Source organism: Molossus molossus, unplaced genomic scaffold (genome assembly GCF_014108415.1).
Source record: "Molossus molossus isolate mMolMol1 unplaced genomic scaffold, mMolMol1.p scaffold_m16_p_16, whole genome shotgun sequence".
NCBI lineage: Eukaryota > Metazoa > Chordata > Mammalia > Chiroptera > Molossidae > Molossus > Molossus molossus.
Window position 1 is genome coordinate 72345226 of NW_023425351.1, and position 25696 is coordinate 72370921.

Consider the following 25696-nt stretch of genomic DNA (forward strand, 5'->3'; position numbering starts at 1 on the left):
TCTTCGTCTGGGCCCTCCCATCCTCCTCCGGTTGCAGCCTCTGGGCTGTCCCAGCGGAACTCAGGGAACAGGCTGTTCCTGGCTCACTCCATACTTCCCTTCTCTCCGACCTCCAGCCAGCTCCCTCCTGCCCCTGCCCGGAAGGTCCGGGAGCTAGACGGAGAGGACGGGCAAAGCCAGAGAGCTAGCCCGGAGCTGGGCAGTGCCGCAGGCCCTCACCACAGGGCCTCTGGGTCCAGCTCTCAGCAGCCGTCTTGGGCCAAGTTCATTGGGGGAATTGGGCATACCCCAGCTTCTAGGCCAGGCATCCCCACCCATGCCCTCCCACACCCAGCCCCCCTGCAAAGATGCCCCTCCGTGGTCCAGGGTCCCCGTTACCGCTCAGTGACAGCAGCATTGTCCCTTGTCTGTCACCCAGCCCCAGGCCAGCGCTGTCCTGTGGGTGGCAGCATGCTTAGGTGGCACAAACTGACCTGTGCCTGTATCCATGAAGTGAGGTCCCCTCAGCCTGCTGAGTCCCTGGGCAACCGGACGGTCTCTGTTTCCGGGGTGCCACCTCCCTCGGCGGCTGTCTAACCCTGCTCTCCGGCTGTCGCCAAGGCCCTTCCAGTGCACCGTCTGCACATGCCATCTGTTTCCTGCTGGGACCGTGGCAGATGCGATTGAGACAGGAGACAGGAGAGCAGTGGCCGGCCAGAGTCCGCGAGGAGGTCCACAGGGTGCCGTGCAGTCCCTGGAGGGCTGGGGGAGGGGAGGGTGGAGAGGCTGGGATCGGAGAGCTGTCAGGACAAGTGGGGCGCACACACATTCACCCCACACTCCTGTGAAGAGCAGCTGGGGCCCACTGTACAGGGGAGGTGACTGCAGCACAGAGAGGGTGAGTGGGTTCCTTGAGGCCCCCAGCAGTGAAGGGGCGGGGCTAGGCACGGAACCCTGGGCTGCCCACCGCCTGTGTCCCCTTTCCCTGTGACCTCTGGGAAAGCGGCCCCTCAGCCTGTGGCCATTTGCTCGGATGGGCTTCACCCTCGGGCCCCAGCCGCAGGCCCTGCCGTTACACCCATGCACCTGGGCGCCTGCTCTCTTTGTCCCTGTCCCTCCCAGCTGGTCACTTGGCGCGGTCTGCAGCACTGGGCGAGGCCTCAAGTGGGGAGTGCCCGCCTGCCCTCCGTCTGTGGCTGCGATTACAAAGTACCACCCTTACTCTTTGTCTGGCTTCCGCCTGCTGCCTCCGCCCGCGGACTTTGTTTTACCTTGGAAAGAAAATTGATTCGGGGTCGCTCTGAGGAACGGCTGTGCCGGCTGCCTGCCCGCCCTGTGCCACCCCATTTGCGCAGCTTCGTGGTTCCCTGGAGCCCCACCCCCACCCCAGGGCCCTCTGCCCTCAGCACTCCAGGTACCCGCTGAACTCTGGGCCCAGCCTGTCACCAGCCCCAGGGGCCCGCCTGCAGCCCCGGGTCCTCACACCAGTCCAGAGGGCAGGCGGGTTGGCCCCTGAGACAGAGGGCTGCAGACGCCAGGTGGGCACTGGGCCCCCTGGACCAGCCGTGAGCACTGAGTCTGCGCTGACGTCCAGCTCGGTGGGCACTGTCTGCGCAGGGTTGCCCTGGAGATGCTGGGTGGTGGTGGACCAGGACCCCAGGGGGAGGATGGGCACAGGGGAGGAGGAATCACAATAGGGAGGATGGGGAGGGCCGGGGTGGGGGTGGTGGACCCTAGGAGCCCTGTCCAGGGTGGTGGTTCAACTCCCCTGTCTGAGCTCCGTGTTCTGGGACAGAAGGAGACTGTGCCGGTCCTCTGGGAGCTCATGGCCCAGTGCAGCCACAGAGCACAGAAGTGCCTATAGCTGGGGCTGGGGCGAAGCTGGGGGCAGGGGCTGGGCTGGAGAGCCTGCACAGACATTGAAGAAACAAGCAGCCTAACCCTGTGCCCACTTACTAGCTGCGTGACTTCAGGTAAGCCCCTAAAACTCTCTGTTTCCGCTTAAATGTGTGTCTGCAGGAGGAGCTCTGCAGAGCACCGGGTCTGATCACACGGGCTGCCTGTGGCCCCGTGAGACACCCACCCCGGGGACGGGGGCAGGTGCCTGTCTCACCCAGCGCTGTCCCCAGGGCCTGGCCCCTGACCTGCTCAGCGTGCAGGGTTCAGGCCAGCCAGCCCGCTGCCTCCTGGTGCTCTGCGAGGGAACTTGTCTGCAGAGCGGCAAGGGCAGCTGGGTGGCCACCTGGCCCCAAAGCTCTCTTTCAGCCTCCCGCTCCCCCCTGGTGAAGGGGACCCAGGTGTGGTTTCTGCCCAGTGAGGCGGCCTGCTTTGGTCTCTCCGGAGATGGCAGTGGCTGTCGCCCCCTGCTGGCCTATTCTTGTTACTGCAGAAGGTAGAGATCCCTGCCTCCCAGCAAGTGCCCAGCAGGTGCCCACCAGGAGCCAGCCTGGCACGTGTTTCCCATTTCACAGGTCAGGCCACGTAGCTGGGATGTAGCAGCATTGGATTTGGAGTCGGGATGTTTTCTGCAGCTGACGTGGTCCCTGTTTTCACCAACCCAGGAGGCTCCACTCCCTCTGCGCTCTCTTCTGCCAAATCCTTCTGTCCCAAGGCCCCTTTCACTCCTGAAAAATCCCTGAGTCACAGACCTTGGCCAGGCAGGAACTGAAGCTGAGCCTGGGCCAGGGCTGCTTAGAGCCCCTGGGGAGGGGGGTGCCCAAGCAGAGGTAAATGAGGTGCTGTCCTGACCCTCAGGCCACATGCCCGTGATCACGTCAGTGCCAGAGTCTCAGTAAATGACCTTGGAGTGAATACATGGCTAAATACATGTGCTCAGTGGCTGGCACAAAGCTGTCAAATCCTAGGCCAGTTGGCAAACTCTTATTCATCCTTCAAAACCCTGTTCAGGGGCACCTCCTCCAGGAAGGAAGCACCCTCTGAAACCCTTCAAGGGAGTGCACCTGGCACATTTGACTCTAGAGCAGACCTCGGTATGTGTTAGAGCTGGGTGCAAAAAGTGCTATGAGACTTTGGGGGGCAGACACTTGCAGAAGTGGTGGTGGGAGGGAGGAGGGGTGCTCAGGGAAGGCTTCCTGGGGGAGAAGGGGGCTTTAGAAGATGCAATTGTGGGGATGGGCGGCCGTGATGGTCGCACAACAGTGTGGACATGCTTAATGCCGTGGAACTGCGCGTAGAAACGGTCAAAATGGTAAATTCCGTGTTGTGCCTAATTTTACAACAACAACAACAATAATAATAAATCCTTGAGCCCTGGCCAGTTTGGCTCAGCAGTTAGAGCATTGGCCCAAGGACCAAAGAGTCATGGGTTCAATTCCGGTCAAGGGCATACATGCAGTTCGGTCCCGGCCCTGGTCGGGGTCATGCGGGAGGCAACCAACTGATGTGTCTCTCTCACATCGATGTGTCCCTCTCTCCCTCCCACTCTGTCTGAAGATAAATGGAAAAGTATCCTCGGGTGAGGATTTAAAAAAAAGCCTTGTCTCAAAACATCTGCTGACTGTTCCTGAGGCGGGCAGGCGGGAAGCCAGGCGCTCCGCCGGCCGTGCAGGGTCCCACCGCCACGTCTCGTACGGCGTGTGAGCTCATCTGTCCTTGTGAAAAAGCCAGTCCTGGAGGTGTGAGTGGTGTCGTGTTTGAGTTGTGCTCCCACCAAATTCGAAACCATGGTTTGAAGTCCTACCCTCCGCGCGACTGTATTTGGAGATGGGCCTTTAGGGAGGTCATTAATGCTAACTGAGGTCACGGGGCTGGGGCCCTGATCTGATGGCACTGGTGTCCTTACAGGAAGAGAGAGAGTGCCAGGTCCCATGCCCTTCCTGCGTGCGTGCGCACAGGACAGCCACGGGAGGGCACCGTGGGATGGCTGCCGTCTCCGCCAGGGACAGAGGCGGCCCCAGGACCCAGCGCCGTGGACACGGTGATCTTAGACGGTGGTCAGCCTCCAGAACTGTGAGGAAATAACGTTTGCTGTGTGAGTCCCCAGCCAGCGGTGGTTGTCACACGGCCCCAGCTGACTCCTACAGGGACCTCTGGTTTTAGTTCTGACTTGCGTTTCTCTGGTGGCTACCAGTCGAACATCTTTCCCTGTGCCCTTTGCCATGCTGTGTCCTCTTTGGACAAGTATCTATTTAGATCCTCTGCCTGTTTTCGTTTGAGTTTAAGGGTTCGTTCTGCGTTCTGGATATAAGTCCTTTATCAGATAAACAAGTGTCTGATGTTCTTTCCCATTTGGTGGGTTGTCTCTTCGCTTTCCTGACGGTGCCCGTAGAAGAACAGGAGTTTTACTTTTGATGAAGCTCAGCGTGTCTGCTCCTTCCTTCTGTGGCCGGTCGCCCAGTCCCAGATCACGAGGTTACCCCTGGGTCCTCTCCTAAGAGCTCTGTGGCTTTAGCCCCTGCTGCAGTGGGGCCTTTGACTGACCTTGAGCCCGTTGTGTACGTGACGTGAGGTGGGGTCCGCCTCCACGACTTTCCACGTGGATGCCCAGCCGACCACGCCGGTCCGGTGAGAAGACCATCCTTTCCCTCACTGAGTTGTGTTGGCTCCTTTGTCAAAAAATCGACTGACCATAAATGTCAGGGCTTATTTCTGGACCTCAGTTCTATTTTATTGTAGCTATCCTGGGCCCCCCCCCAGCTTTCCTGTGGATTTTAGGGTCGGCAGAGAAGGTGGCTGGGATTCTGACGGGGATCCCATGGAATCCGTAGGTCAGCGTGGGGAGCACCACCCTCTCAACATTAGGTTTTCTGATCCGTGAACATGGCAAGAGTAGTTTTCCGTGTAGTTTTATTTTTTGAGTAGGTAAAAGTTGTACATGGCTGAATCATTTATTTATTTTTTAAAATCCTCACCCGAGGATATTTTCCCACTTCTCTTCAGATAGAGTGGGAGGGGGAGAGAGAGAGAAAAACATCAATGTGAGAGGGACACACTGACTGGTTGCCTCCTGCATGACCCCAACCAGGGCTGGGGACTGAACCACAACTCAGGTTCATGCCCTTGACCAGAATTGAACCCTTGACTATTTGGTCCATGGGCTGATGCGCTAACCACTGAGTCAAACCGGCCAGGGCATGAAGGTTATTTTTTATTTTTATTTTTTAAATCCTCACCTGAGCGTCTTTTTCCATTTATCTTCAGACAGAGTGGGAGGGAGAGAGAGGGAGAGAAACATCGATGTGGGAGAGACGTCGATCGGCCGCCTCCAGCCTTCATTTGGCCCAGATGGCCCATCTGTCCATGGGGCTCCTCCCTGGCTCATGCCCCACTGCCCGCAGGTGCCGGTGCTCGGCCTGGCCCTCACTGTGGGTGTGTGCGTGCACCTGGCTGGGGTGCTCTCTCCTGGCTTCGTGCCCGAAGCGCTTATTTGGAGCCTGTTTGGCTTCCAGAGGTCGCTGTGCCTGCGCAGGCACAGTCCGCGTGGCTGGGAGTTCACCCCTCCCTGCACAGCCAGCCAGTGACCGAGAGGTGGGGGAGGCGCCCTGCCCCTTTGATCCCTGGGAACTTCCCCTCCAGAGCCCCCTCCAGCATCAGGCTCAGCCCGCCTGTGACTTGGCCTGAGAGAGCTGCCTGCGTGGGGTTCCCCCGCCCGCCCTGCGGCCCCACCTGCCAGGAATCCCCACTGGCTGGGAACCCCGCCGAGACCGCAGCTCTGCAACTGTGTCCATTCAGTTCGGAAAGAGCCCGCTCGGTCCCTGTGACTGCACTCAGACCGCCATCGTGTGGATCTGACCCCGTGGAGGACCTGGCCTCTGTGCCTACCGCGCAGTCTTGCCCGTGCGTGGACGTGTTGAGAATGAACCCCTAGAAGTAGGACGCAGGGTGAAGGGTGACTGACTGTGAGGGTGCTGCTGTAGTACAGGCTGTCATAGTTCACACCCCAGAGGGAGCTGAAGAGCCGGCAGGTGGACGGATTTCTGTCAAAGGGGAGTGGAGGCCTGGCCCCTTTCCTCCAGCTCCCTCCAGGGGGCGCCAACCCTCCTGCCGGGAAGGGCAGGCCTCCAGGGCTCCTGTGTGGGGAAGGTGGGGCTGGAGCCTGGGGGTCGGAGCTGGAGAAGCACTTCATTTTCACGTGCGGGGAACTGAGGCAAGGGGGGGGGGTGAAGGGACTTTCTGCTTGTTCCGTTTGCCTTGCACTGTCCACACTGGGGACATGCCGCCCTTGTCATGCCACACACAGTCAGCTGTCATCTTCCCGCAATGCCCCGCCTGGGAAGGGGCCCGGAAGAGAAGCAAAGGGCGGCAGAGGCTGGAGGCCACGCGGGATGGGGGGCTGGCACAGGGTCCTCTGGACACAGCCAGTCATCAGAAGGGTGAGCCCCTCAGAAGCTCTGAGAGGGGGGCCTGCTGTGCCCTCTTTACCGAGGAGTGCAGCACCCCTTGCTAAGGGGCAGAGCGGAGACCCAGCCCCGGGCCCAGGGCCCTTGCTGACTCCGTGCCCCGCCCTCCGCCCGCTCAGGCCAGCCTCAGTGATGCCGGGACGGCCCTTCTCCACAGCCTCTGCAGAAAATAAACAAGCACCGGCCAAGTCTTGCTTCACCCTGTGAGCAGCAGGGCGTGGAAAAGGGAAGGAAGTGAGGTGCCGGGTGCACGGTGTGTGATCAGCCGGGATGGCCCCAGTCACTGCTCAGAACCGCCGGAGGTCTACCACCGCCCATTTCACAGATGGGAAGAGCAAGGCTCCTTTTGAAGGGAGCTGCCCTGCACCCTGCCCCCCTCGCCCCGCGGCCCCACACCTCCAAGACCAGCTGCACCCTGTCTTTCTTCCTGAATTTAGGTGATTGCCACAGCAATGTCCCAACCAGAGAGGAAACGAGAGACCGAAGGAAAGCCCCCCCCCGGCCCCCGCTCGGTTCTTCCCAGACCCTGTCCACCTCTGGGCCCCCGCCTGCAGGGCCACAGGGCCTAGTGACCTGAGGGACTCGCGGGGCTGCTTCTGGCCGGAGCACCTTTGCTTCCCTGTGGCCACACCAGCTGTGCAGCTACAAGGTTTCGAAATAAGTGTTTTCTCTTTTTCTCACATTAGACATTCTACATCATTACAGTAGAAGTATTTAAAAATAAGAAAAAAGAGAAAAGCACCTCTCATAACCCCACTGCCAGTGGGCAGTGTGCACCCCGTGATGACTCATCCGGAGTGTTTATAGAGCACCTGCCGTGTGCCGGCGCCGGAGGCCCTGGGCGTGACCGGGAACAGGCCTGCGCGGAGGCCGGCTGGGCGGGCCTGAGGCTGTCTCCTCTGATCACCCTGCTGGACCATCTGTTGCGCTGGTGTTTACACTAGAGGATCACAAAGTGGCCTGGGGTCACATAGCAAGTTTCTCTGCCAAGCCCATCCAGCTGCACCCCACATTTGGCCTGGAGCAGAGGTCCAGCTGCCAGGGTGTCTGTGATGTGTCGGTGACGGGCCAGGCTGCCCCCTCTCTGGGCCCCAGGTCCCCCCTGGGCCTCCTAACTTTGCCTGTCCCAGGGGCCCAGCCACTCATCAGAGGAGTGACCCCTCAGAAGCCTGAGCCACTCTTGATTGTCCTTGTCGCGCTGCGGTTCCTCATCTTCACACGAAGCCCTGGCCCAGCGGGCAGCGTGGTGCGGGCGGCTGGGTCTGGCGGAGGGCCTGAGCGGGAGGCTGTTACCCGTGTGGGGGACAGGTGGTCGGGAAGGGGTGTGCCGTCCTGTGAGGAAGGAGGCAGGATTGTCTGGCCCGCATCCCACAGCCGCTTTCGGACGGTGGCAGCTTGGCCGTCACTTCACAGATGCTGAGCTGAGCTGGGGTCCCGACGCGTCCCCCCATAGTCTCCTGCCTCTGGGCCCAGGGTGCACCACCCGCCACCTGTCGAGGAGAATGAATGATGAATGATGAATGAATGGGCCATCCTGGCCCCTCTGCCTGAGCTCCAGCAGCCTGGCTTCCAGGTTCCTGTGCCCTTGGGGGAGCCACCTCCAAGGCTGGGAGCGGGGGACGCCGGTGTGGGAACTGCCATCTGCGAACCTGTCACATCACTGCCCCTGGCATCGGTCCCTCACCTGTGTCCCGCCACCTGGGCTGTCCCTGATTGCCAGTGTGTCCTCTGGGGCTGGCCCTCTGACCAGGCTCTGGCCCAGGTCCTGGCTGCGAAGTCGGCAAGGAGCTGGGGTCTCTGACCCTCCCTCCGAGTATCCTCTGTCTGCGCTGACATCTGCTGAGCCGGCCCCAGCCTGTCCCCTCAGGGTGTGGTCCCTGCAGGGGACGGCTATGTGCTGTGTGGTAGAAAGCAAGGCCCCTGTGGGTCTGCCCACTTCTGTGCCACTTGTGGACCTGTGGGGAAGACTGGGGACCTGCGCTGTCCCTGAGACACACCGATGTCCCTGCTGCCTCAGCCCCCTCACCACACTGTCTGGGTCCCTCATCCCCACCCAGCAGCACTGGAGGCCCGGGGGTGTGAGCACGGGCTGGCCCTCCCCCTTGGAGCCGGCGTGGGGGTGGCAGGCAGGCTCTGCTCCTGCGTGTCCCCCCCCAGCCTGGAGTGGGAAGCAGCCTCGATTCAGCTCTTCGTTCTCAGGAAATGGGGCGTCACTGCTTTCCCAGGCCCGGACTGTGAACACTCACCCGCTGTGGCCAGATCCAGGAAACCCGGGGAAACCCACAGTGGTCAGATCTCGAGAACATGAACCTGCTCACAGCACCTCCTGACACGGCCAGAGAGGCAAGGATGGCGGAGCAGCCTGGACACTGCTCTGGAGGTGCCCGCGTGCCGCTAGGGGGCTGGGGCGCCCCGAAGGCTGTGGCCACCGCATGGACACAGAATGGGGGGTGATAGTGGAGACCACAGCAAGTCAGTGGTCCAGAAAGAGGGGTGCAGACCCGGATGTGGACAGTGGCTGGTCAATGAGGTGTCTGGGTGCAGAATCGGCAGGTGGCGGGGCCACAAGTCTGGGCTACGACAGCGAGGTGCCTTCCTGGCCCGTCCCAGCGCAGTGCCCGGCACGTGGCACAGGTGGACCTGGGGGATCGTGGGTCCGAGACCGACCTCCACTGTCAGGCAGCTTTTCCTAGTGGACGGTCTCGCCCCGTGTGTACAAAGGCAACAGCGGCCCGATGTGCAGGTGTGCCCCGAGGTGCCCGGCAAGGGAGGGGGGCCGAGGCTCGGCAGGAGCTTCCGGGCCCATGGCGTCCTCTCAGGACACAGACCCCGCCGGCCACGCCAGCCAAGGGTGAGTCATTCCAGCGCTGAGCCCGTCACACGGCCCAAGGCTCCTGCCACCGGGCTCCGGGGAGGGTCACGTGAAACAGTGTGACCACCACAGTCTGTAAGGGGTTCTGGGCAGATGGCAGTTTGGGGGCGGCAACGTTTTATTTTTATTTATTTATTTATTTATTTTTATTATTTTTTTTAATCCTCACCCGAGGACATTTTTCCAACTTTTGTTCAGGTAGAGTGGGAGGGAGAGAGAGAGGAACAGAGAGAGAGAGAGAAACATCGACGTGAAGGGACACATCGAGTGGCTGCCACCCGCACAACCGACCAGGGCCAGGGACAAACTGCAACCGAGGCACGCGCCCCTAGCGGGAACCGAACCCGGGTCTCTCAGGACCGCAGGCCGACGCTCTAACCGCTGAGCCAAACCGGCCAGGGTTTTAAATATCCCCGGATCCTCCCCTAGAAAAGAACTAGGTGTGGCTTTCCCTGCTCGGCTGAGCTCCGGATTTGGCCCCCGCCGTGACCCAGCGCCGTGGCGGAGGAGGGCGTCGCTGCCCGAGGTGGACGGACGCTGATGCCACACTGACGAGGGCTGGAGACCGCCCTGGTTCACGACGGCCTCGCGTGGAATCACGGGGCTGCCAGCGCCTGGGACCAGCGCCGAGCCCTTGGCGTGCTTGCATGCGACAGGATGAGCCATGCGCGGCAGGTTGGTGGACACCAGACCAACCTCGTAAGGTTGCCGCCAGGAGCCGCGAGGGGGGCCGGCCTCTGAGATGGACAGAGGGCCCGGAAAGCGGTAGGCCGCAGTTGAGTGGCAGTTAAGGACGATGACAAAGACGCTCGGGCCAAGGGTGGCCTCGAGGAGTCCTTCAAACGCCAAGGCGTGAACACACACACTTGGCTGTTATTCCTCCAGAAAAACAGAACTGGGCAGCAAATGGCAAACCGAAGACTAGCACTTACGACAGCTGTGCCAGTGAACCCCAAAAACCCGTGGGTGGGGACGTGTCTAGGGTCTGCCGCTTCGAAGGGGGCTCTGCCCGCTGATCTCAGTGTACGGACATCACCCTGCACCTGTGTGCTGGGCTCAGCTGGGGCGTGAGGAGGCCAGGCCTTTCCAAGGACAGCGGACCCGCATGTCGAGTGTCTAAGTCCAGTAACGGGAGAGGAAGGAGGCAACGGGGTAGCTGGTAGGCCAGCGGCCGGCAGAGCCTCAGGGGCCCCGGACATCTCCGGCAGCTGTGCCACCCCTGGGGGACAAGGGGTCTCACCCACCCAGACGCAGGTGGGTGCAGGGGCCTGCGGGTTGGGGGGGAGGCTGGGCCCCTGTGAGCCCTCAGAACTGCCAGGGTGCTGCGTGCGGTCACGTGCCCCGCGTCCAGCGGCTCTGCGCGAGCGGCAGGGTCGGCCAGCACCCCGGCCCCTCTCATCTACTGTGTGGCGCTGACCGAGGGCAAGGCCCTGCCCTTCTTCGGCTGGGCCTCTGTCCCCTGTGAGGCCTGATGCAGCTGCCAACATCTGGGCGCCGCAAGATGTCCAGGGGACCAAATATCCTAACCTCTCCTCTTTTATATGCAAAAGAAACACTTTTGAGTGACTGCGTCCATCGCAAGGTGACAGCAGTGTGTGGGCGTCATCTAGCTGTCCTCCTCGGGTAGACTGCGCCTCTCGTCTTCCTCGCAGCGAATCACAGGGCAGACACGGGGCGTCTGGGGAGCCGGGCCCTCCTCGAACAGGCCTCGGGGGCGAGCAGCCCCGCAGCCCTTCCTCTGTCTGGGACGAGCTTGAACTCTCGGGCTTTCTTTCCTCCTGCGAAACTGAGACCGGTTTCGTCTCAGACCCCAGAAGGTGGGACAGCGGCGCTGGGTCTTAACTGTCCCCTCGCCCCTGTTTTGGGGGGCTGGCTAAGGGCCGTGTGCCCGGAGGGGGAGGGACCACGGGGCAGCTTGCACAAAGCGAGGAAGCCGGCGTCAGCGGCGGGGGAGCAGAGGGTGCTTCCTCTTTCACTTCCAGGGGAAGGTTCTCAGACTGCAAAGCAGTTTCTCTTCCAGCTGCAGGGGGCTCGGGCTGCCCCCTGGGTGGCCCCTTTGTGGGGAGCAGAGGGTCAAAAACAGACAGAACAGGGAAGAGGGCCCAGAGTGGACCGGGCCAGAATCCCAGAGGCCGGCCCCTGGCCCCACCCTGCTTCCTGGGTGAGGAACAGTCCCAGAGGGTCCCCACAGTCCCTGAATGGGGGGCCGGTTACACTGGGGTGCAAAGGCCCCAACACTGGCTTTAGATGGGGGGAGGCGACTCCCCTTGCCCAGTCCTCCCTGTGTGCTCTGCTTCCCCCCTTGCATCCCCAGCGGTGACCGCTGCCCCTGCCACGTGCGGGTTCGGGGACACAGCGGCCGGCAGTGGCCAGCTCAGTTCTGCCCGGTTCTCCACTTTGGCAGGTGGTTTTCTCCTGCGTCCTGTGTCCTCCTCTGTAGACGGGACCCGGCCCCCACCTCCCGAGGACGACGGAGGCCAGGCGCGCACACACCGGTGTGGAGATGGCCCACAGCACGGAGCCGAGGGTCACGCCTTCTGCAGCCACTGGGGTTAGACTAGGCCACATATGTCACAAAGCCTCAAATAAGTGGCTTCAGCAAAATAAAAGTTTGTTTCTTCCTCGTGTTAGAAAAATCTGGAACTGAGGCGCCCAGGTGTGGGGGAACCTCACTGTCCGCAGAGACCCAGCTGCCTTCCATCTTTCCGCTCTGCAATCCTTTTTTTTTAATCCTCACCGAGGGCATTTTTTCCATTTTTTGTTCAGATAGAGAGGGAGGGAGAGAGAGAGAAAAACATCCATGTGAGAGGGACACGTCGCCTCCCCCCATCTAAAGCCATGTGAGTGGCTGCCACCCACACCGCCCAACCAGGGCCGGGGACACACTGCAACCGAGGTACGTGCCCTTAGCGGGAGCCGAACCCGGGTCTCTCAGGACCGCTGGCCGGCGCTCTAACCGCTGAGCAACCGGCCAGGGCTGCTCTGTGATCCTGAACGAGGTCGCTGTGGTGCAAAACGGCTGCGGGAATCCCAGGCCCAGAGAACAGGGAGGAGGAAAAGGAAGAAGGTGTATAAGGTCTTCCCCAGAAGTCTCACCTACTCCTACGTTCAAGGAGGGCAGGGAAGTCCTCACTGGGCACGTTGTCACCCCGGTTACGGAAAGATGGGGGCCCCTGCGGGCACGTGGCTGTCCCACAAGGAGCCTGCCACCCGGAGGCCTGGCCAGCTCCCTGTGGCTGCAGGGTCAGCTCAGGAGGGCGAGCCAATGCCCCGGCCGGGTGAGAAGGGTGCTTCACCAGGCCGGGCAGGAATGTGGGTGCCAGGCAGGGCAAAGAGGGCAACCTGGGGTGGTCATCAGTGACCAAGGACAGAAGGCAGGTGGGGCCTCAAGATGCTCCGAGCTCAGGCAGTGGCCAGTGGTGGGGGCAGGTTTTGGCAGCACAGAATCACACCTGGTTCCGCCGCACTCAGAGGGCTCACTGGATCTGTGGGGACGAAGGGACACCTGTGCTTGACTCCAGCCCTCGGAGGGCCCCGCGCGCTGAGTCTCGTGAGGCAGGCCTCATGGGAGCCGGGCCCGGAGCACGTGTGGGCGACGGGGCTGCGCAGCCTCAGGCCCTTGGGCAACGTAGGCGCCCAGGAACCCGACGCCTGGACCGCGGGCACAGGACGCTGGTCAGCCCTGGGCTCCAGTCTTCTCTGGTGTACAGAGTGATGTTGTTCTTATCTCGCCAAGTGTGGTGAGGGTGAGAGAGCAGCTGAAGTCCGTGGGCAATTGTCCCTCCGCAGATGTCGCTTCCAATACCAGCATTTTAGAACACAGCTCTGCTTGGCTTCCACACGCTCCCCAGGGCCCGTCATCTGCAGGTTTCTCCGGGTTTGGTTTTCCCGTCAGAACCGTCAGCGGAGCCTGCGTCAGACCCAGCCGGGGGCATGAGCCCGGAGCCTACCCCGCGAGCGGGTGCCTGGCTTTGGGGACCAGGCAGCAGACACCCCGGTGAGAAGGGGCTGCTCTGGGGAACCTGTGCCCGGAGCCCAGTCTCTCCCCAGGCCGCCTCCCCACGGTGCAGGTGCGGCGAGCTTTGTGACCAGTCTGGGGAGTGAAGGACTTGGGGAGAGACCCGGACCTGGTCTGCCCAAGGGACGCCTCCTCTCTAGACACGGACGTCAGGCTAGGGAAAGAGATCTCTGCAGGGAAGGAGAACATGGGGTTGAGCAGCAGTTTCCTTTACGTTTCTGTGGAAAGGGGTCGATAGGAATAGGTTCCACATGATTGTAAGAAAACCCGGCAGTTTGTCCTAGACCGGGACATCCTCTGCTCCCCTCCACCTCCGTGTTTGGGATGGAGCTGGGTGCTGTGTGGGTGTCACCCACCCCAGCTCAGTGGCCCCCTCAGCCACCTGGGGACAGTCCCCCCGCTGACCTACAGAAACACTGGCCTGGACAGTCACGCAGGCAGGGAGAAGGAGCAGCTGGGACAGAGCCCGGGCTTCAGTCCAGAGTCAGCCTCCAAGGAGGGAAGACAGACCCCGGCCTAAAGCCGCCGCGCCTGGGGACAGGGCCTGGAGCGGCTCCCAGATCCGGGTCTGAGGCCGGTGTCCCCCTGCCTTGGAGTGTGGCCTGGGGCAGGGTACCTGACCTTCGGGGAGCCCAGAGGCCAGAAACCTGGCTGACTTGTCCTGCATCTCTGACATCTGCTACACGCTCAGTTAACGTCCATTTAGGGCAGCGGTTTTCAACCTGGGGGTCGCAACCCCTTTGGGGGTCAAATGACCCTTTCACAGGGAGCATCAGGAAGGCTGGAACCCCTGGTTTAGGGGCGTCCGTGAATTTCTCGTCCAGACCTCTCAGGACTAGCCCTGTGCAGGGAGTACACGTGGGACACCAGCCACAGCTAACCTCAGCAGCCACGGAAGGAACGTGGACAGAAACAGGTGAGATTAATTTTAGTAACCCTTTTTATTTAGCTCAACATGTCTAAGATATTACCACCTCAACCTGTGATTGATGTAAATTATAACAAGGTGTTGACATTCTCCTGCGCCACGTCCTTGACACCCATTCGGAGCCATCATGTGGCCGGTGGCCAGTGCTGGGCAGCACAGGGCTGAGCAACCAGAGCCAAGTGCGCAGCAGGTACGCAGCGTGAGGGTGGCACGGTGTGTGGGGCGTGGGCACGGCACCCAGAGACGAAGGCTGTGGCAGGTTTGTGGGTACATCTGCAAGGCCATCGGTAGGTTCCTGTGACCCCTATCCTGGCGGGAGTGGGGACCAGTGCAAACCAGTCAATGGGAGCAGATAGCCCCGCCCCGCCCACAGCACTGCCCTGCAGGGGAGCAGGTGCCGCAGGTGGCAGGTGAGGAGCCGGGCCTGCTGGGCGCTCTGGCTGCAGCCCCTCCCATTCTCCGGGGTGATCCCCAGGGCAGTGGTCAAGAGCTCCTGAACCAGCCACCACAGCTCTGAACCACCGGCCGGCAAGGCTGTGTTTCAGGTAGTGAACCGTCCTGGGCCCACAGCCTGTGCTGTTGTGACCACGTCCCCCGCGGCCAACTCACCCCAGCAGGCCCTTCGGATCATCAATCAGACTCAGCTGAGGAGATGGCTCGGCCCCCCTTCTCCCCTGCAGGGCAGGACTCCTCTCGGGACCAGGGCTCCACCCAGCTGGGCCAGTTCCTAGATGCGCGGGGAAGTGGGCGGGACGCCTTCCTTCCGTGAAGACCTGTGTGCCGTTCTTGGAAGGGCTCCAGATCCCTGAGCAGGATGTCTCCACGGTCAAGGCTGAGTGGGACACGGGCGACCCAGCCGCAGGAACCACCTTGGCCCCGGCCCACCCTACCAGTCGGCCCTCCATGCCCCTCCCACCCGACACACGCACGTGCTCGGGCTCGCGCCTGGCCGTGGGTGTCGGTGGCTCTCTTGGTGTCCATCTGGGGGAGCAGCAATGGCACTGGCCGCAGCTGGGCCTCCCGGCCTCTGCCCCTCCATGACCCTGGGGTCGGCCCGGCTCTGGGCTTGGAGGTGAAGAGGGACAGAGATGGGCAGGAGGGCCCAGGGCGCCCAGAGGTGTTGGTGGTTGAGACCTGAACTGCCCGGAGGCCCCAGGCCCACACCCTGTGGGCGGAGGCTGCGCCTCCCTCTGGCTGGCACAGGACTGGCTCCCCCGCTCCTTAGAGGGGAAAGCGTCTGTCTGGGGATGTGTGTCCGGTGGGGAGGTAGTGTTTCCAGTCTGGCCTTGGGGCACCTCTGGGAGGCCCTGAGCCCCTCTCCCCTCTCCAGGCTCCTCTCTCGATGTTTCATTCAGGACTCGGCCGAGCCCAGCGCTGGCACCTGAGCCGGGACCAGCCGGGCATCTGCAAAGTGCTGTGGGCACTCACGGGCCCCTGGTGAGTCCGAGTCGATGGCAGCTTGGTCCAGCCGTCCGGAATTCCTTCTAAGGATCGCATTCCAACGAGGGGGACGGGTGCTCTTCACCACTGAGCGGATTTTAGACCCACCTAAACTTTCAAGTGGTGAAAACGTCTCAGGCCCAAAGCTTGTGCTGTTTTGAACACATCACCCTTGGCGGACTCTCCCTGGAAAGCCCTTTGGATCATTCGGTAGAACTGACGTGAGGGGCGGGGCCCACATGGTGCTGAGTCCCGTCTGGGGCGCACCTCCACCTCGCGCAGGGCCTAGGCTCTGGTGTCAGACCGGCCCAGGCGTCCACCTGGGTCCCACACTGCCGGCAGCGTGTCCTTGGGTGTGAGTGGCTGTTGAGCGGCCCGGCGGAAGAATGCACTTATAGCACCAGCGCCCACCGGGGGGCAAGGAGAGTCACCGCCCCTGTCTGTCTGCCCCAGCCAGGCCCTGTGGCTGCAGGGGGCCCTCGGAGGGGAGCATCCTGGGCAAGGTGGGCAGGGCCCACCTTCACTCTCACGTCAGTCCCTTGAGGTCCACGTGGCTACCTACCCCCTTGCAGCTGCTGAAAGGTGGACCTTGGCCAGTAGTGGGTCTTTCTGCCTCCTACACGGGTGCCCTTTCCGCTGGATGGGTGCAGGGCAGCACCCTGTCCCCTAGGAGGCATCCAGGTGAGATGGGCCTAGACTGAGGCTCTGGAGCCAGAAACAAGTGAGGGGTCAGGTCAGTTATTAGATTGGAGGCCCAAGGGCAGGCACAGAGGACAGGGACCTGCCCACTTGGCACTCGTGGTCAAAGGGACATGATGAGGGCCCGACAGGTGGGATGGGGGAGGAGGGCTGGCTGCCCCAGCCTGGACAGGAAAAGCAAGGAGGGCTTTCTGGAGGAGGCAGCATCTGAGCCTATGAAAGGTAAGTCAGTTATCTGGGCAGAAAAGGGGAAAGGACTTTCTAGGGCAGTGGGAACAGTAGCCACAGAGAAAAATAACCTTGAATGACCTTGGGCTTCCCTCTTGGCCCTCGAGAGCTGGGTCGTACCCGAGTTCCCCTTTCCCACCCACTTACTGGCAGCTTGTCTATTTTTACTGGTCTTGATTCCCAGTCCGGTGGGTTAGGCTAGTTCTCACAGCTGCCCTGCTGCCCTGCCCAGCGCACAGCAGCAGGGGACCGCAGCTTCCTGTCTGTCTTCACCCGCAAAGGGCCAGTACGGCCACCCACTGCCTGGGCTCAGACCTGGCGCCCTGCCCGCTCCCTTCGGCCCTCCTTCCCTCCGGAGTCTCTCTAAGTGGCCCCTCCGAGGACAGCTGGGTTTGCGCTGCCATCCTGGAGACTGGGAGACGGCTGGCCCCTCTCGGCCATCCGTGTGGGGACCTCAGTGTGCCCACCGCAGCCACTTTGAACACACTGATGATCCAGAAATAGACTGTGGCTTTCTTTCTGGTAAAGGTTTTCATACTCACAAAGAACGTGTTTGACCATTCCGCCGTGCTACAATGCTACCACTGCTGACCTCAGAGGGCCATCGAGACCGCTCCAGCCCCGGACACGGAGTCACCGTCCCTGGTGTCCACCTCGGCCTTGGTTACATGGGTCGCGGTGTGCGTTCTTGTGAGACTTGATTCTTTTGCTCAGCATTAGGGTGGGGAGTGGCTGCCACAGCACAGCTGGGCCCTCCTCAGTGAGCACCTGGCATTTAATGCTTCTATTCACCAAAGGCTCCCGTGCACCGGGCTGTGCTGGGAACCCCCGTGCAGAGCGGGGTCACCCGGCCTGTGGGGCTCAGTAAGCTCGCTGAAGGGGGCCGGCGATTCTGTGTGGGAGCGGAAGCACCGATACTTCTGCTTCCCAAGGGGTGGAGCAGAAACAGCGCTGCCGGCCGTGGGGAAGCCTGGCGGCACCTCCGGAGGCCTGGGCTGCAGCGGCTCAGGGCACCCGCACCGCCCCGGGGTGCCCGACCTGCGTGTCTGCACCTTCACGGTCCTGTGAGACACTGAGCTCAGAGCCAGTCTCCATGGCAGCCTGGGTGGGGAGCACTCACCAGTCTGTGACTTCCTCTAACTTATTTTTAGAAGAGAAAACAACTCTGACAATGGAGCTGTAGAGGGCAGCCAGGGGCATCGGGCAGCTGGCCCCTCCCTCGGTGGTGGTTTGCTGTGATGACACCGTTTTCATCTCTGAGAAGGCTGGGCCTGTGGCCCGAGGCCCAGAGCCTTGGATCGCTGTTGTCACCACCCTCTGGTCTCTGGTCTCCATCCTTTCCCTCCGGAGGAGAGGGACAAAAGAGGTCTGGACCTGAACCCAACACCCAACAGCAGGTGTGCGAGTGCGCACGCACACACAGCACGCACACACACATGCGCACACACATACGTGCACACACGCACACGTGCACACACGCACACTCACACACAATCGCACGCACACACGCAGCCTGTGGGACACCCACGTAGACAGCCCGTCATCCGTCTCTCTCAGGCTCCTCTTTCTCCACCTGCCTGGTCCTCATGGGACCTCCCTACACGGTGAGCGTTGACTGTCCTGGGCTCTGTGCCAGCACCAGGGACAAAGCAGGGGACACCTCAGGGAGCTGAGAGTCCACCGAGCCTCTGGACAGTGCTGTCAACACTGGGGAAGGTCTTGTCTGTGGGGCAAGCAGGAGACACCTCCCTGTCCTGGTGATCGCTCCGCCCCTCCCCCTGCACCCACTGCCCATTCCGCCCCTCCCCCTGCACCCACTGCCCATTCCGCCCCTCCCCCTGCACCCACTGCCCATTCCGCCCCTCCCCCTGCCCGGTGACTGCAGCACTCCCCTGTGCTGTCCTGCCTCTGCGCTGCTGCCCAGCCAGCGCCCTCCAACCCCACCCCACCCCACACTGGCCCCATTTCTCTCCTGGCCAAAGCCCGCAGCCACTTGTCATGATCCCCAGGATGGACGCCAGCCTCCTGAGCAGGGCGCCTGAGCCTGCCCCGTCTGCCCTGCCTCCTTTCTGCTGGCTTCACTCTTCCCAAGTGGCACAGAGCCTCCCCATGCCGTGGGCACTGCTCCAGGGCCGGGCAGAGAGACACCTCCCACTCACTCCCCCAGCTCAGGGCCCAAGGGGTCGCTTGTGGGCCTCTGCACACCCCATGCCGTGCCCTGCACACCCCATGCTGTGCCCCTGCACACCCCATGCCGTGCCCTCTGGCTTTTCCCCTTGGAAAATGCCTCTTTGTCTTCTGTGGTTGGTTCCAGGGGTGTTTCCACTGCCTGAGTCTCCTGCTGAGCCACTTCTGATTCCAGAGCACCCTCCTCTTCCTCTCTCCGCTGAATACACATTTCCTGGTCTGGGAGCTCCTGGGGTCGGTGTTTTTGTATTTTATTCTTTGTGTTCCTGGCTATTATCACAGGACCAGGCATACAGTAGGTGTTCAATAAACACCCCAACAGGAATGAGTAAGCTGAGGCTCGGGATGAGAGGCTGGTTTGTCCCGACAGGTATGGTCATTATGCTGCCTGTCCTCGCCCTCTGCACACGGCCCCTCCCGCATCTACTGGTATATTCACTTTTTCGCAGCCTGCGGGGTGGGCATCACCCCGATTTATAGATAAGAAAACTGAGGCTCAGAGAGGTGGGGTGAGTTACCCAGGATTACACCCCCAGTGGGGGCAGACCAGTCCTCTGGTTCTCAAGTTGGCACCATAGTTCCAGTACAGGTGGCCAGTGGAGGGAGCAGGGCAGGCTGGCATGGGCTGGCATGGGCTCTGGGCAGTCATGTGCCCACAGGCTGTGATATAAACTCATCACCAGACCCTTTCTCCTCCTCGAGGGACAAGGGCCGTCCACCTAGAGAGCATGGAGCAGCCTGCACATTCAGAGCCCATGGTGTTGTGGTAGCGGTGAGGGTTTTAACTGAGAAATAAGACCGTTTCACTCTCCCGATGCCCATCAAGTCCTCAGGACACTGGTTACATGGGGATATTTACGCACACTTAAAAGTGGCACATGTTGTACACTGCACTGGCTCTGAGGACATGGACGCAGGTGGGAGGCGGCACACCTGCACACAGAGCAGCTGGGGGAGGCAGGTGCAGTGGGCAGCTGTCACTCAGAGGAAAACAGGACTGCCGACCCATCACCTGTTGAGAGACACTAGGTGGAGCTACCTTTTGGGTATTGTGAATAATGCAGGGGGCAGAGAATGCGACCCCAAACTATGTCACGACCATGTGGGTCATTTTCTTATTTTAAAACTTATCTTTAATGTTCAATGTATTACAGATGTCCCCCCCCCGCCTTGACACCCTCCTTCCCAATCCCACCCCCCTCCGCTTTCCCCACACTATTGTCTGTGTCTATTGGTTAGGCACATATGCATATAAGTTCTTTGGATTCTCTCTTCCCGCCCCACCTCCCCCCTTCCCTTTGAGGTTCATCAGTCTAACAACCGATTTGTACTTCCTAATCCCTTCATCTTTTTCACACCCCCCACCCCCCACCAAATTTGTTTTTTTTTTTTTTTTTTTTGATATTTTGTTCAGATAGAGTGAGAGGGAGAGAGAGAGAGAGAAACATCGACGTGAAAGTGACACATCGAGTGGTTGCCACCCACACGACCCAACCAGGGCTGGGGACAAACTGCAACCAAGGTACGTGCCCTTAGCGGGAACCGAACCCGGGTCTCTCCGGACCGCAGGCTGACGCTCTAACCGCTGAGCCAAACCGGCCAGGGCCCCCCCACCAAATTTGGCAACCAACAAAAAGTTCTCTGTATCTACGAGTCTGTTTCTGTTCTACTTGCTCATTTTGATTATAGATTCAGTGGTTGATAGATGTGTATTTATTGCCATTTTATTGTTCATACTTTTTATCTTCTTCAAGAAAACCCTTCAACATTTCATATAATAACGGTTTGGTGGTGATGAACTCCTTTAGCTTTTTCTTGTCTGGGAAACTCTTTATATGGCCATCGATTCTAAATGACAGCTTTGCAGGATAATCTTGGTTGTAGGTCATTGCTTTTCATCACTCTGAATATTTCTTGCCACTCCCTCCTGGCCTGCAAAGTTTCTTTTGAGAAATCAGCTGACAGTCTTATGGAAGCTCCTTTGTAGGTAACTAACTGCTTTTTCTTGCTGCTTTTAAGATTATCTTTTTTTCTTGAACTTTTTGCATTTTGATGGTGAGTGTCTTGGTGTGGGTCTCTTGGGGTTCATCTTGTTTGGGACTCTCTGTGCTTCCTGGACTTGCATGTCTGTTTCCTTCACCAAGTTAGGGAAGTTTTCTGTCATTATTGTTTCAAATAGGTTTTCAACTTCTTGTTCTCTCTCTTCTTTCTGACACCCCTTTGATACGAATGTTATTTTGCTTAAAGTTGTCCCACAGGCTCCTTATACTATCCTCTTTTTTTTTTAATTCTTTTTTTCTTTTTGCTGTCCTGATTGGGCGTTTTTTGCTTCCTTATATTACAAATTGATGGTTTGCTTCTTGGCTTCACCTACTCTACTATTGATTCCCTGTAAATTATTCTTTATTTCAGTTAGTGCCTCCTTCATTTCTGACTGGTCCTTTATTATGCTCTTGAGGCCCTCACTAAGTTCATTGAGCATCCTCATAAGCAGTGTTCTGAACTCTGCATCTCTTAGATTGCTTATCTCCATTTCATTTAGTTCTTTTCCTGGAGTTTTGTTCTGTTCTTTCATTTGGGACATATTTTGTTGTCTCATTTTGGCTGCCTCCTTGTGTTTGTTTCTATGTATTAGGTAGACTTGCTATGTCTCCTAGGCTTCCTAGGGTGGCCTGTTGTTGTAGGTGTTCTGTAGGGTCCAAAGGCACAGCCTCCCTGATCTCAACTGAGTCCTCAAGGTGCATCCCTAGTGTGGACTGTCCACCCTTCTGTTGTAATTGAGTCTTGATTGCTGTTGGCACCTCAATGGGAGGGTTTTACTCAGGCTGATCAGCTGCAAGGACTGGCTGTGCCCACTGTCCACTGACCTCTGACTACCTTGGAGGATCAGCTGTGCAGGGCCCACCACACAGAGCAAGTCTTACTTCAGCAGGGCTCTGGTACCACTGAGTCCATTCCTTGCATGTGTCACTTGTGGAGGTGGTTGGGTGGTGATGCTTTGATGTGGTCTGAAGCTGTCCACTGGGTGTCCTGGCTCTAGGGCAAGGTCAGCCACTGCCTGTGTTCTACCCAGGGCCACCAGGTATAAGCTACAAAGTGATCTGCCAGTGGCTGCTTCTTGTGCTGGGCTTGGAGGTACCCAGGTGAAGCCAAGCTGTGGACCAAGGCTGGCTGCTTCTAGTGCTGGGCCTGGGGCCACCTTGCAAGAGGTATGGGGCTCGCTGAAGCCAGGTGCTGCTTGTTTGAGAGAATTTAGGAAAATCTGAAGGAGGAGCCAAAACAGGCCAATCCTATGGTAAAACCACTGGAAACAGCTTTCATGGGCCTGAAAGTTGGGTGGGGCAGGACCTCAGGGAATCACCAACGCGGGGCCAACAGTGTGAGCCAGGTTGCTGGAGTCCCAGCTTTGGTGGCTGTCTTCCTGCCCCGTGGGGGAAGGGCTCACCAAAGGAACAACAGCCTTTGCCAGCATGTGGGTCATTTTGAGCTGAAGGCAATCAAGACCCTGCAGACTCAAGAACGACTTTGACCTCTCCCTTAACTATCTAAAAGAATTTAGGTAGGGCCGGCCCAGAGAGAGCAAGTCCCAGAGTAACCTTTATCTGAAGGGCCCAGCTAGAGAGCAGGGCAAATATATAATCTCCAGACATCTAATCTACCATCCTGTCAAGGACCCTCTTCCCCTTGGAGGGCCCATTCCTTAGCTCAGGATGGCGCATAGCCTCAACCGCCTGACTTGTCCTTGGGTCTCATTGTTGGGGGGTCACCGTAGGTACATAATTAAATTAGTTTTTCTCCTGTTCATCTGTTTTGTTTTTGTTTGTTTGTTTGTTTTTTTGTTACAGTTTTATATGTGTGTGACTCTATAGAAGGGGATGGTACAAAGCATTTTCTTTCTTTTAAATTTTTTTTCTTTATTGATTTTTAGAGTGAGAGGAAGCGAGAGAGAAAGAGAGAGAGAGAGAGAAACATTGATGAGAGAAAACATGATTGGCCACCTCCTGCACGCCCCCCACTGGGGATGAGGCCCACAACCTGGGCATGTGCCCTGACTGGGAATCGAACCTGCGACCTCTTGGTGCAAGGTCGAAGCTCAACCAGTTACCTCCATTTTTGCCTCACGTCCATTAGCACTTGGTGAGAGACAGGGCAACGCTTGTGGTAGGTGCTTTGGAAGTCGCTGCAGCGAGTGTGGGGACTTACTTAAAAATGCAGAGTGAGGCGCTGGGAGCCTGTGGAGGTCACCTGGCCCCTCTCTGGTATTAGGGATGAGAAAGGGAGGTCTGGAAAACAGAGCCTGGCCCTGACAACAGCTGGGGCCCCACACCGCGGGAGCCAGCCTGGACTTTCCACTCCAAGTTGGACCTCCCCCCAAATCTTTCCACCTGGCAGAGAAAAGACACTTGCTCCTGCTTGAGGCTGACCGGATCCCCCTCCCCAGCTGCCAACTGTTTACCTCCCTGAGCCCTGACCACACCCGCGATGCTCAAACAGGAAGTCAAGGTTTAGAGACACTGAGGAGCCGGAGTCCAAACCAGGTCCCTGCAACCTCAAGCTTTGCTGCCATCCTGGGAGATGCTCATGCCTCCCCCTGGTATCTTCCCACCTCTCTCCTAGGCTCTGGGGATTCCCAGGTGACACACTGTGCCCTGTCCTCACCAACACTGAGGACACCGCGGAGAAAGCCAGACAGTTTGAGCAACATCGGTCCTTTTGCAGTCAGTGGCTGTAACTGCTTGTCAGCTTTCGGAGGACGGTCTTGGCTGCCTGGCCACCTCTAGACCTGACAGCATCAGTGGTGCCTCATGACCCTCAGGTGACTTAATATTGAGTAAAACACAAACCCCACCTGAGCCAGGCTGTGGGCCTCACCAGCTGGAGAGGATGACAGCACCCTTCCCCTTGGGTCCAGCGCCTACTCCTTGTAGTTATTGTTTCTTTTGTACTCAGGCAGCTGTTTGAAGTTACTGTTAAGCATTGCCGGTTTAAAGAGAATAGATTATTAGAGCTAGAAAAGTTTCTTTGGAATCATTTCCCTTTCGGTTTTACAAATGCTTATGCTAGGGTCCAGCCAGGATTTGCCCAAAGTTCACTGGGACCCCGGTCCCCTGCCCCTTGTCCAATGACCAGGCACCAAAGCTGTCCCCAAGTACAGGATAGCCCCCCTTCACTGGGCCCAGCCTGCGGCTGGGGGAGGCCCACCGTCCACAGAGATCAGGCCTGGAGCTGGCCAGGAGGGGCCCTGTCCGGCCTCGGACCGCCCTCAGTCCTGTTCCCAGGGCTCCACACCAGTGGTGCCTGCCCCACCGCGCTTCCTGCTTTTACTCCACCTCTCGCTGGACACGGCCAGCCTTGGGTTAACTGACCGGAGTTACTAACCAGGGGTGGACCTTACCCCGCCGGCCCTTCCTGCTCTCCACGCCCAGCCCACTCCCAGGCCGGAGGGCCAGATTCATTCCCGGAGGCGGCGGCGGGGCCTGGGCCTTAGCCCCTCGGCGTCACCCACCGCCTGGGGACCCCGCCCACTCCTTCTTTGGTTCCCGGGGGAGGGGGCCGCGCGCGCAGACGCCACTCACAGCGCTGGGACCCGCCAGTCCAGCTCGGAAATGACCCTGCGCCCGCCCCGCCCCTCTGCAACCCGCCCGGCCGTCTCTCCAGGCCCCGCCCCCGCTCGGGCCCCGCCCCCGCTCGGGCCCCGCCCCGCTCAGGCCCCGCCCCGTGGGCGGCGCTCTGGGTGTATCCGGGCGGCAGCGGACGGAGCGCGCGGGCCGGGAGGCGGCGCTGCCCGGGCGCGGGGCGCGGCGCGGGGGTCCGGCGGCCCGAGACGCCCGAGCGGGGTGCGCCCAGCGGGCCGCAGCGACGGGGCAGCCATGGCGGAGCCGGCGCCGCAGCACCTGGAGCTGCCCTCGGGGCTGCTGGAGCTGTGCGCGCTGCTGGGGGTCCCCCGGGACCGCCTCCGAGCCCAGGAGCAGGTGAGCACCCCGCGGGGAGACCGGGGCGGGCGACGGGCGCAGACCAGGGTCAGGGCACCCCACGTCAGCGCTCCGGGGACCCTCGCGCCACCTCCCGCTACCCGCGGCGCCCCGGGCGCGGACCCCGCGTGTCCGCCGAGTGCGGCCAGGGCGCCTGAGGTCCGGCCAGGGCGCCTGAGGTCCGGCCAGGCCCGCTGGCCCGGCCCGCCCGGGGCGGGGAGCGCACGTGCTCTCCCCAGAGGGGCGTCGCGCGCGGCTGCCCCTGCGGGCTTCCCGCCGCCCCGCATCCCCGGGGGCGCTGGAGATGCCCCAGGGCGGGCGCTGGCGTCCGGCCGCGTTTCCCTGGCTTCTCCCCGCTGCTGCCCCAGGACCCCCGTCCGGGCCAGACCGACGCGGCCTCGGCGCCCCGGGCCTGCCCGTTACCCATTAAGTAGTTCAGTTCGCTGTTGACGCATGAGGAGGGCTGTAGACTAGGGGCCCCTTTCACTGTCTCACATGCAGCGGTTTGGCGGTGAATTCTCACTCGCACGAGAGGCCGTCCCACCACCGCGCCCCCTTTCCTCGCCCTGCCCCTGATGGGCCAGAGCGATCAACTCACCACCGCGCCCCCTTCCCTCGCCCTGCACCTGATGGGCCAGAGTGATCAACTCACCATCGCGCCCCCTTTCCTCGCCCTGCCCCTGATGGGCCAGAGTGATCAACTCACCACCGCGCCCCCTTTCCTCGCCCTGCCCCTGATGGGCCAGAGTGATCAACTCACCACTGCGCCCCCTTCCCTCGCCCTGCCCCTGATGGGCCAGAACGATCAACTCACCACTGCGCCCCCTTTCCTCGCCCTGCACCTGATGGGCCAGAGCGATAAACTCACCACCGGGCCCCCTTCCCTCGCCCTACCCCTGATGGGCCAGAGCGATAAACTCACCACCGCGCCCCCTTCCCTCGCCCTGCCCCTGATGGGCCAGAGTGGTAAACTCACCACCGCGCCCCCTTCCCTCGCCCTACCCCTGATGGGCC

At 60.3% G+C, this 25696-nt stretch overlaps 2 protein-coding genes across 6 annotated transcripts in view; one reads left to right on the top strand and one right to left on the bottom strand.

The window, feature by feature from the left end:
* The window catches only part of AGO2 (argonaute RISC catalytic component 2), a 381544-nt gene that overhangs the window by 282903 nt on the left and 72945 nt on the right, over window positions 1–25696 (bottom strand). The gene's annotated exons all lie outside the window — the stretch shown is intronic.
* The window catches only part of DENND3 (DENN domain containing 3), a 31041-nt gene continuing 29925 nt past the window's right edge, over window positions 24581–25696 (top strand). For both annotated transcript variants that reach the window (XM_036263884.1, XM_036263885.1), the window contains exon 1: window positions 24581–24682. In XM_036263884.1, coding sequence (XP_036119777.1) covers window positions 24581–24682 — 102 coding nt within the window. The remainder of the gene's footprint in view (window positions 24683–25696) is intronic.